The sequence below is a fragment of the Brassica oleracea genome, chromosome C3 (genome assembly GCF_000695525.1).
Source record: "Brassica oleracea var. oleracea cultivar TO1000 chromosome C3, BOL, whole genome shotgun sequence".
In the NCBI taxonomy this organism is placed as follows: domain Eukaryota; kingdom Viridiplantae; phylum Streptophyta; class Magnoliopsida; order Brassicales; family Brassicaceae; genus Brassica; species Brassica oleracea.
Genome location: NC_027750.1, coordinates 5,040,032 through 5,050,429, shown reverse-complemented (window position 1 = coordinate 5,050,429; position 10,398 = coordinate 5,040,032). Strand labels below are relative to the sequence as shown.

Below are 10,398 nucleotides of genomic sequence, written 5' to 3'. Positions count from 1 at the left end.
CACCCTTTGTCGTGCCTTTCAGACAAAGCTTTGCCAAAAAAAAAAAGACAAAGCTTTCTCGTTCACATGGTCTCATAATCTTCTTCTTCGTCTTCCTTCATCCTCTTTCCATCGCTTCTTCTTCCTCCTCCCATTCCTTTTTCCCGGAAAATTTCCAAATCCATTTCCCGAGAAAACCCGTTTCAGATTATCATCTCCCCCAGACACACATCTCTCGAGAAATCGGCGATTGAAGATCTCAATTTCAATAGGTAGAGAGAGACACGTCTCGTGTTCTACCCTTAGGGCGTTTTTTGTAATTTATATACACGGTAATATTGTACCATATCTTCCTTCTTTTCCGTGTGCATTGTTCCGCTGAAACTCATGTGCGGTTTCAAGTTGTAATCTTTTGGTAAAAAAAAAGTTTTGGAATCTTTCTCTGTTGTGTTAATTGCCATGGAGAAGCTAAAGGGAAAGTTAGAAGAACCCGAAACAAGCCACCAAGACGATCCAAAGGTCGAACCTTTAGATTACATCTCAAGGGCACAATCATTAAAAGAAGCAGGCAACAAGCTCTTCCAACGAAGAGACTACGACAACGCGATGCTCAATTACAAAGAAGCAATAGATGTACTCCCCGAGAATCATGTAGAGATTTCACACATTCGATCCAACATGGCTTCCTGCTACATGCACTCCGACCCCGGAGAGTACGCAAAAGCCATCCACGAATGCGACTTAGCCCTCACCATCACTCCCGACTACACCAAGGCCTTGTTAAAGAGGGCCAGATGCTACGAGGCGTTGAACAAGCTGGATTTGGCTCTGAGAGATGTCTGTTTGGTTTCTGAGCTGGATCCTAACAACCCCATGGCGTCTGAGATCGCTGTGAAGCTCAAGAGGACTTTGGAAGGGAAAGGTCTGATGGTTAAAGACTCGGTGATTGAGCTGCCTCCGGACTACGTCGAGCCCGTTGCGGCCCACCTCGCGCTGTGGGCTAAAAAGGGGAAGGCGAGAGTGAAGAAAAAGAACAGGAGTAGTAGTAGTAGTCAAGTAGTGCAAGAGAAGAGTGATGATGTTGAGAATGCTGAGAAGAAGAAGAAGAACAACAATCTTGCAGATGTAAAGGGCAAAGAAAAGATTATTGATAATAAGGAAGAAGAAGTTATAGTTGAGGATAAAAGTATCGGAGATGTAAAGAAGACTGTGAAGTTTGTGTACTCTGAGGACGTTAGATTGGCTGAGCTCCCTTTGAACTGCACTCTCTTCCACCTCAGGGAGGTTGTTCACGAGCGTTTCCCTAGCTTAAGAGCGGTTCATATAAAGTATAAAGACCAAGAAGGAGACTTGGTGACGATCACAACAGATGAAGAGCTAAGAATGAGCGAGGAGGTCTCAGGTTTAGACACTACTATGAGGATGAGGTTCTATGTAGTGGAAGTGAGTCCTGAGCAGGATCCCTTTTTCGGAAGGTTAGTTGAGATGAAGAAGCTTAAGATAACCGCTGATTCGTTCAAAGCAAAGGCGAACGGTAAAGGAACGTGTAAGATCGAAGACTGGATGGTTGAGTTCGCTCGTCTCTTCAAGATCCAAGCCAATGTTGATTCTGATGATACATCCTTGAACCTTCAAGAGCTTGGGATGAAACTGAACTCAGAAGCTATGGAGGAAGTAGTAACCTCCGAAGAAGCTCAAGCGCCTTTCGAAAAAGCAGCTCAGCAGTTCCAAGAACTGGTGGCAAGATCGTTGCTAAAGCTAGGACACGTGCACATGTCAGGCGCGAGGAAAAGGCTGAGCCTCCTACGAGAATCATCATCACAAGTTGTTGAAACCGCTTATGAGTTTGCTCTAAAGGAGCACGCGAAGGCCAAAGAGAAGTACGAAGAAGCTATGAGAGTAAAACCTGATCTGCTCGAAGTGTTTCTAGCTTTAGCTCTCCAGCAGTTCGAGGAAGCGAGGCTCTCGTGGTACTACGCGCTTCTCAGCCGCGTTGATTTGAAAACGTGGCCGTATGGAGATGTGGTGCAGCTTTATCGAAGCGCCAAAAGCAATATCAAAAAGTCTATGGAAGGGTTGAAGAGACTAGGTAGCTCGAAAGCAGCGGATAAAGCGGCGAAGCTTAAATCTTGGCTAGATGTTTTGTCGTGCGCTGTGCTCTACGAGAGGTCGATGATGGAGTACAAACTTGACCTGCCAACGTGGCAGGAGAATTTGGAAGGTGCGGTTGTGATTCTTGAGTTGGCTGGGACTTGTGAGGAGGATGTTGCTGCGTTGATAAGGGACGATTATGTGACGGATAATACTTTACGAGGTACTGAGCTTTAATATGGAGTTGTAAAAGATGTAAGTCGTTTATATCTCTAATATGATCTTTTTTTTTTGTGATTACTGCAGATCTAAGGTTTCACGTGGACGAGGTGCTACAGATATTTCACGAGATATATGAAGCGAAAGAGTGGAGAAATGGGATCCCTTCAGACCAGTTTGAGGAGATATTGAAGAGGAGGATTGGGAATATATTTCATGTATCACATACTACATGATAAAAAAGTGTCACACAATGATCAAGCTTCATTTCAAGGTACTTATATGAGGAATCTTGAAATCTATTTGTTTTGCTAATTGGAAACTGGAAGAGAAATGGTTTAGAAGAACTAAGGATGTTATTTTACCACTGTTAGTTAGGTCTTGAGCCTCTTACCTCTATGATTATATGCACTAGTTCAAGTATATTATAGTGACTTAATCAGATCGAACTATGCTTTGTCCGTTGCATTTTTCAACGTAGTAAAACTATTATTCTTACCAGTTGCTACAGTTTTTTCACATTCTAGAGGATGCCAGTATTTGAGCTCAGTCATCTCTCTTTGCAGGTTTTGTCTTGTGGTACAAGAGGATTTCAGATTCAGATTTTTGTAGACAGGAAGAAACATATATATACAAATATGTGTTCTAATTTTTCGTGTAACATTCATACAATTGATTTGGCGACTAGTGAAGCAAATAGCTTGCAGTTCTTTTTTTTTTTGGTCACCGGGTGAGCTGTGACTTTATTCGTTGGTTTTTGACTTAGATCTCATTTGGCGTGTAACATTCATACATAAAGCAAAATTATTGAACCTCCTCAAGATTTTGGTTCAGAGTTGTTTGAGATGGTCAGCCATTCTCTTGTAATTCTCGTTGTTACATGTAAAAGTCTGTAATGCTGTGTTGTGACGATTAATTTGCATTTGGAAAATGATTAATAAAACGGATGATTAAACAATTTATAGATTCAAACTTCCATACTCAAAAAACATAACTTACAGCCATTTCTGTTACACTGTTATCTTCACCTGAAATGGAATGTGGTATCAAGACTCCAGAGGACAAACGTGATTCTTACAACACAAATGCTCCTTTGAAGAACATTTGGGACACGACCATATATGATGGAGGTACAACAGGTCGGGCTGGGTTCCGGCCAAGGCCAAGTCTCTATGACTTACTGCTATGGTTTATGGCTGCAGTTGGAAGAATGAGCATGTGCTGACTGCGATTTATGTATCGGGTTAACATCGATAGAAACATGGCCATTGCCATTTTGAGTATTAGAACTCCGCTGCATCTGCATCATGCTAATACCTTCTTGTCTCGGTGTTGTGTCTTCTTCATGACACTCAATATCTTCGTTATAACCTTTCACCAGGAAATCCGAGCAGTTTCTTTTGCAACCGTGATCGTACGGATTCCTGAAGCCACCTCCTGGACCTCTTAGGTAGCTGTAGCGCAGTGCGTTAGCCATTTCGTTTGTGGTTATATTCCTCGATATCTGTAAAGGAGAAAAGAGACAGATGATCTTCAAATTTGAACGAAAAAGAACATTACATCATGAAAATAGATTAATCTTCTCTAGTCTAATTAACAGACTTTGAACTATTTAGATCATAAGAGGAACAAAGACGTGTAAATAAGAAAAAAAGGAATGCGGACTCACCTGAGACGCTTGTATGACTGTTAAGACAGCAACTGAAAAGAAAAGGCAGAATTCAACAAGAAGAAAGGATAATGCGCCAACATGATTGCTAGCGACATAGCTAATCCATGATCCAAACGAAGATGGAGCTGAAGGGTCACTCAAGACTCCTGCACGTATATATAATGCATCGTTTACATTTTTGTCTGAAAGTTCTTTTTTGTAGATTTATATATCAGGATAAGCTTTGAAGAGCATTTTCCATTACAAACATACTTGCAAGAGTGACGCCACCAGTTATCAGCATCGCTAGTACTTCCAATAGAAGAAAAAGAAAAAAGTCCCACTTGTTTTTCTGCAAGAGTGATTAGTGAAAAACAAATCCAATCCACAGATCAGTATCATGCTCGAGCCGCAAAACTAAGAGATAAAACCACTAGCAAGCAAAATAAATATAAGAGGTAATGCAACACCAAGAAACATTTATGTTGATTTCTATGCTCAAATATACCACTTTCAACATTAAAACTGTAGTAAACGTTTTTGAGAAAGAACGGTAACTTATCTCAAATCAAAAGAAATTAGAGAGAGTAATGCAGGTTTGGTCATAGATGTGTTAGTATCAAAAGCCTGCTCCCGTCCTATCCTATATTGTCAACTTATATTTTCCAGCAACTAAATGGCGCGATGTAACCTGTACTTACTTTTCCGACACAGTTTGACACCCAAGGACAATGGTGATCAAATTGCTCTACACAACGATCACAGGTGGAACAGTGCTTAGCTCGAATAGGTCTGATAATCTGAAAAAAAAGAAACAAGGTGGACGTAAAAAATGTGCATCAATGATTGTATATTTGGTGTTAATATTTACGAAAGACATAAAATGGAAGTTAAGGAGGTACCTTGCATGTTGCACAGAGCTGCGTCCAATTCCCAGAAAGTAAAGCAGGGTTGTTTAGCTCTATTTTCAACAGTGGTTCCTGTAAAGGGGTAAGAAAACCTGTAATGACACTTGAATAGAAAAACAGTGCTCGAGATCATCTCTAATCATAACTATGGACAATTGCGTCACTCAAAATTGAGAACTAATAAAGTTAATGGTACCGACATCATCTTTTATGGTCTGCGGATCATGGATATTCATTCTGATGTAACCTGGATCCTTTCTGCAGAAAAGATTTATATATAAAACGATAAGAAAATACTTATTTTTGTACTAACTACTACACAAAAAACAAGGAATTCACTATAGAATCTATAGCTTCGGAGAAGTAAAGGTCTAATTGAAGATAGGGTGAGCATATACTTGCTACAACGGTAAAACAAAACCAGCCCTCCTGTTGCAAGAAGGAATCCCAACCATGCAAGCGCACCAATCCCAGTTGTTAGCTTCGGCAGATTGGATGCTGCAGTGACCAAAGGGTTCATAAATTAATAAGCAAGCATGCATATGATAGTTAATAGATATGTTGAACACGAAAGAGATTCAAGGAGGCCAAGGTAACTACCCAAAACAACAGAATTGGTATATATGAGGAGAAGTAGAAGAATCATGAACCAAAGAAATGGAGCAAGTCCCAACTTTGACAATTTTCCAAGGGGACTGTTTCCGTCCCACCGCTTTTCAAGCAGCCTTCTAGCATTACCCTGCAATGAAGTGTTTATCAGACAAATGTTCAGATAGAATATTTCAAATAACTTTCTCAAAATTCCAAGCATCACGCTGTTCATTTGGAATATTAAAAAAAAATCTGCAGGTTCGAAGAAGCTGACATGGTGCAGCTACAAACATTAATTTGTTTCCAGGTACGCAAAGCTCTAACGTGATGCAAATCATTGCCAATCAACATCAGGCCAAAAGAATGATTTAACTACCATACATTGCTAGCAGTAGCAGCCACTAGAAAAGTATCAAATAAACAGTATAGCTAAAAATTGGTGCTCAACAGAGAAAGTGAAACGGATACCTACAAGGAAAAAGGAAACTTGTCGGTGATTCTTTTCAGCAGCAAGTTGTGCGGGGGTAAGCCCGGTATTGTCAGTAATCATCAAACCCTCTTTCTCCCCAGCCTTAACCAATACAGTGCAAGCCTCCAAATTACCTCGAATGGCAGCCCAGTGCAAAGGAGTGCAACCTGATAACATAATTAAAAGAATGGACAAAAGATGATATAAATGTTTGGTTTTCAAATCTAACTGAATAAAGAAGTAGGATGTCAAAGAAAAATTATGTCTGCAAACCACCTTCTTTGTCCTGCCGTCCTCTATATGCGTCTAAAAATAAAAGAAGGCGAATTGAATCTGCAAAACCTTTATATGCAGCCCTGAATTTCTCAAAACACGAGAAGAAAAGAAGCACAATTACAACCGTCTCCTGAATAGTTACTGAAAAATAGCGATAGAATTTGGAGGTCAACATAAGCAAGCTTGAAACAATGCAGCAGAATAATGCATGCAACAGTAAAGAACTCTCCATTTTGTGGCAACCTTACCAGTGCAAGGGGCTCCTTCCATCGTTATCGGGCACATCAGGATCAGCGTTCCACTTTGAGATGACGTGGCAGAGAAAAGCAGTCTGGCCATACTGTGCTGCAACATGCGTTGGCTACAAACAGTTTGAGATGGCTATCAACACGCATCCATTAATAACTAAACAAGAGAAAGGAAATTTGGTAGGGATCCAGCGAAGAACTTTTAACTCATAAACTGAGCTTTATCACGAAATTCGAGAACATGAAGAGCTCAATTTTCCAATCTCCTAAGTCCTAAACCAATGGAGATGGCATGAACCTCAGAACACACATCAATAAGAAAAAAAATAACAACCACAACAAAACAAGTAAATACTAGTTATAGAGCCTGAGCCCGAAGCTATGTGAAAGAAAGAAAGAAAGAAGTTGACTAGCAGCATTGAAACAAAAAAAAAAAAAAAGACAAATCTCCACAAAGAAAGAGGAAGTAGTTAGAACCTGATATCCATACATATCCGTAGCATCAACCCTTGCACCCTCTTGAAGCAAAAGCTCCGCAACTTGCACCGCACCACGAACAGCACTCCAATGCAACGCAGTCTGCCCCGTATGATCCGTCGCATTCACATCTCCACCATGCTGTTCAAAAAAAAAAGATAAATCAATTTCTTAACGGTCCAAAACAAGGCATAAAGGATTGAACTTTTTTTTGGTAACCTCGATAATGTACTGAGCAACGGCGGAGCGGTTGTTCAAGGCGGACCACTGAAGCGCGTAGTAGCCAAGACCATCGGGTTCAGAGACAGAGCAGCCCTCACACTCGACCAATCTATGAAGCTTCTCCAAATCACCGTATGCCGAGGCAGTGTAGACATCGTTCTTCAAGCTCTCGTCTTCGATCGGCTTGGAGGAACTTGATTCACCGTTCTCCTTGGGATTGGATTCGACTTCCTCCACCACCTCAATCTCCGACGACATTTTTGCTTTCTTTTCGATGGATCGCGATTGTGTGTGGGTATGCTAGGATTCGATTCGATTCGATTTTAAGCTTTCATGTGTAGACCTTGATGATTACGATTAGGGTTTTTCTGGAGAATGAATGATTGATGTTACGATGGGTGTTGACTCGGAGATGAAATCAAATTTAGAGGCCCTGTCAGAGTCAGACCACTCAGATCTCATCTCACCCTTCATTTGTATTTTATAACCATTTCAAATGATTTATTTTTCAGACAGATAAATTTATTAAAATCCAATCATGATCATAGGATAGTGGAATTTTCAATTTTCAATTTTCAACCGGATTAGGAAATGTTCAACGGAATTTAAGGAAATCAACATCAGTGAATCAATGAGAGAATCAGTTTTAAGAAGAAGATAATCTTGATTGACATATTTTAAGGAAAAGTTAATCTTCATACAAATCAACATCTTGAGATTTGAATTAAACTAAGAGCATTATTATTACTACAAGTTCAGGAACGTCTGATTATGAAACTTGCACATTCAAAGTAGCTTAATAGATGGGTTTCATATTAGTACATCCTGAGATTTATTGATTCTTTAGCAAAAAAACTCGACAGGTGGAAACGAGCAGCAAAACCTCAAAATGCCTCCTTGCAACGAAACATGTGTTGCCAATTATTGCAAGCCACCAAACTCTGCATGCTGTGAGGAGGCTTACATGCTAGAAAGATAAAATGATGTCTCAAGTTCTTAACGAAGACTACACATATCTTTGGAGCAAAAAAGCTTTGGAGTCTCAAGTTTTCTTCAATTCCTCTTCTGAATATAATAACTATATGGTTCCATAATGCTTGAACTGAACTCATAGCATGATAGGCCCTACAAAGTAGTTTACCATCTCGTTTCTCATGCATCAGATAAGAGGGTCCTATGTGATGCTAACTCAAACCATATATGAAAACAACAATCAACAAAGAGTGACATTGTGAAGAGTAAACAAATGAAATATGATTGATCTATACAAGAGAATATATGAGACACTTGCCCTGGGGGAAAGGATATCGTCATCACCCAACTCTGATCACAAAGAAGAAAGAGAACTATCTGAATATGAAACAAAAACATAAGAGTAAAAGAACAACTACAATATGGAGCAAGCTCTCATATTTAGCCACTACATGAGACTCTCCAAGATCATCCGAAACAATCTTTCTGTCATCACTCCCTCTCCTTCTCACCGCCTCCATCTCTGCCTTTGCTCTCTGCTCTCTGATGGCCATTGTTGCTGCTCTATCTTCAGCCATTTGAAGAAGCATTTTCTCTGCTTTCTTTTTCCATATTTCCAGCTCAGCTACTCTCTCATTTGCCATAAGGGCTTCTTTGCAAGCCGCATGGTACATGTTCATCGTCTCCTTCAGCTCTTTCTTCAACCTTCTCTTCTCATCCTCGCCGTCATCCCTTGGTGGTAACGTACAGTTCTTTTCATCAGAAGGACTATTAAGATACATCGAAAACATCGATTTCTCATCATCCAGACCTGGAATCTCCAACATGTGTGGAGCTCCAAGTTTCTTATAGAAGGATAGAACAGAACTATCTGTACTGATCCTCTCACTAATGTTCACACTAGAATCTGTCTCAAGTGATGAGAACTCCTCAAAGAAAACGTCGTCTTCTCTTGACAATGACATCTCAGAGGGAAGCTCGTCGGTGTTGCTGAGTGGTGACAGTGGTGCAGTCCCTGAAGAAGGAGATGGCAATGCTAGAGGTAATGGCCTAGTGGCTGAACGTACACTTGATAGTCTTCCCTTTGATACTACTAAAACAGTGCAGAAATCTGGAGCCCATCTCATCACATTACTTGGAATGTCATCAACCTTGAACAGCCTTTAAAATCAAAAGATCATCCCAAAAAAAAAACATTTTAGAGAATTTTGAATACCAAAACAATTAGCTCAACGGTTTAGGAAATAAGATTTTGACCTTGTAATGCTCTTCTTCAAAGAGGCACCTATGAAGAATGTAGAAATAAAGTTATGGCTAATATATTCTATCAATGCTTTCGCCACATCTTGATCATCAAGCAAAACTACTTCGGTTTGTATCTGAAAATATACATCAATTAGAGAGACGTAAAGACAGGTTTTAATACAAACAAACCTCAAAAACTGTGTTTCAGAAAAAGAAAAAAAACCTCAAAAACTTACATTTCGTCGCATACAAAGACAACGCAATGGAAGAAACCGAGTGATTTGTCTATTTTTGTGCTCTCTTTCAGACAATTCATCATCTGTATTAGGTCCATTTGCAGATCTTTGGATGACATGAACAAGTTTTAATGTTTCTCCTTGGGGTATATGATTCTCTATAGCCCATTTAAGAGCTTGGATGCTTGTTTTATCTCTGTCCACTGCAATAGCTATAGGCCCTTCCCTTACTTCATTTCTCTCCATATTGTCTCTCGAAATGTTATATCGGCAAAGAATGTGTTGAGAAACTTAAAAGGAGAGGTTAGTTAAGACTTTTCCTAAAAGAACCCAGAGGAATCTGAGTGGAGGCAATTGCAAAGACAAAAGATTTGCAGAGAAAAACTTAAAACCCTTCTGCCTTAGGAGGAGAACCACGTCTTACTAAAAATAGAACTGTTATTAACAAGTGTTAATGCATGGACAAAACTAACTCCAGGCCACCAGAAAACTGTTAATTAACAAATAACTACCAGAATTAAGTTTTCTAAACAGCATCATAAATCGAATTATGATAGGACCGTATTATATAAACTACGGATAACTGAATATTGGAAATAATAAATTTGATAAGATTATACCAAAGATTAAGAAAATGATGATTCAACTGCAGAGACGACATGTTATCTCTTTCCTTAACTCAAAATACGTAGTACGACGGTTCGATAACGCAATGAGTCCCAAGATACAACTGCAAAAAATCTTCTGATTTGCGTCACTCTATCAGAAGCCTGGCGAAACTAGTTTTGTGTATACTCTAAGAATCAAAAAAAAA

At 39.6% G+C, this 10,398-nt stretch overlaps 3 protein-coding genes across 3 annotated transcripts; 1 reads left to right on the top strand and 2 right to left on the bottom strand.

The window, feature by feature from the left end:
- On the top strand, positions 1-3,133 carry LOC106334970. The gene is made up of 3 exons (XM_013773383.1): positions 1-2,293; positions 2,377-2,563; positions 2,856-3,133. Exons 1-2 carry the CDS (start codon positions 439-441, stop codon positions 2,523-2,525), a joined length of 2,004 nt encoding a protein of 667 aa, XP_013628837.1. The 5' UTR covers positions 1-438; the 3' UTR covers positions 2,526-2,563; positions 2,856-3,133.
- Positions 3,000-7,625, bottom strand: LOC106334971 (protein S-acyltransferase 24-like). Its single transcript, XM_013773384.1, has 13 exons — positions 7,129-7,625; positions 6,910-7,050; positions 6,433-6,545; positions 6,185-6,264; positions 5,912-6,075; positions 5,449-5,587; positions 5,247-5,346; positions 5,049-5,106; positions 4,843-4,920; positions 4,642-4,740; positions 4,214-4,292; positions 3,959-4,107; positions 3,000-3,793 (listed from the first exon to the last, which is right to left on the bottom strand). The coding sequence occupies exons 1-13, from the start codon at positions 7,387-7,389 to the stop codon at positions 3,473-3,475; spliced, it is 1,782 nt and encodes a 593-aa protein (XP_013628838.1). The 5' UTR covers positions 7,390-7,625; the 3' UTR covers positions 3,000-3,472.
- An 852-nt stretch (positions 7,626-8,477) lies between these two features.
- On the bottom strand, positions 8,478-9,929 carry LOC106329719 (U-box domain-containing protein 51-like). The gene is made up of 3 exons (XM_013768374.1): positions 9,585-9,929; positions 9,361-9,482; positions 8,478-9,264 (listed from the first exon to the last, which is right to left on the bottom strand). The coding sequence occupies exons 1-3, from the start codon at positions 9,828-9,830 to the stop codon at positions 8,478-8,480; spliced, it is 1,155 nt and encodes a 384-aa protein (XP_013623828.1). The 5' UTR covers positions 9,831-9,929.
- Positions 9,930-10,398: the final 469 nt, after the last annotated feature.

Bases quoted from the DNA above. Each gene is read 5' to 3' on its own strand.
- LOC106334971 (XM_013773384.1), bottom strand. From the start codon at position 7,389: ATGTCGTCGGAGATTGAGGTGGTGGAGGAAGTCGAATCCAATCCCAAG. The intron at 5,588-5,911 runs GTAGGTATCCGT...ACTTCATTGCAG, and splicing joins GACAAGTTTCCTTTTTCCTT to GGTAATGCTAGAAGGCTGCT. The intron at 5,107-5,246 runs GTATATGCTCAC...TCTTTTCTGCAG, and splicing joins TTGTTTTACCGTTGTAGCAA to AAAGGATCCAGGTTACATCA.
- LOC106329719 (XM_013768374.1), bottom strand. From the start codon at position 9,830: ATGGAGAGAAATGAAGTAAGGGAAGGGCCTATAGCTATTGCAGTGGAC. The intron at 9,483-9,584 runs GTAAGTTTTTGA...GTATATTTTCAG, and splicing joins GTCTTTGTATGCGACGAAAT to ATACAAACCGAAGTAGTTTT. The intron at 9,265-9,360 runs GTCAAAATCTTA...TTGATTTTAAAG, and splicing joins TTGAAGAAGAGCATTACAAG to GCTGTTCAAGGTTGATGACA.
- LOC106334970 (XM_013773383.1), top strand. From the start codon at position 439: ATGGAGAAGCTAAAGGGAAAGTTAGAAGAACCCGAAACAAGCCACCAA. The intron at 2,294-2,376 runs GTACTGAGCTTT...TGATTACTGCAG, and splicing joins GACGGATAATACTTTACGAG to ATCTAAGGTTTCACGTGGAC.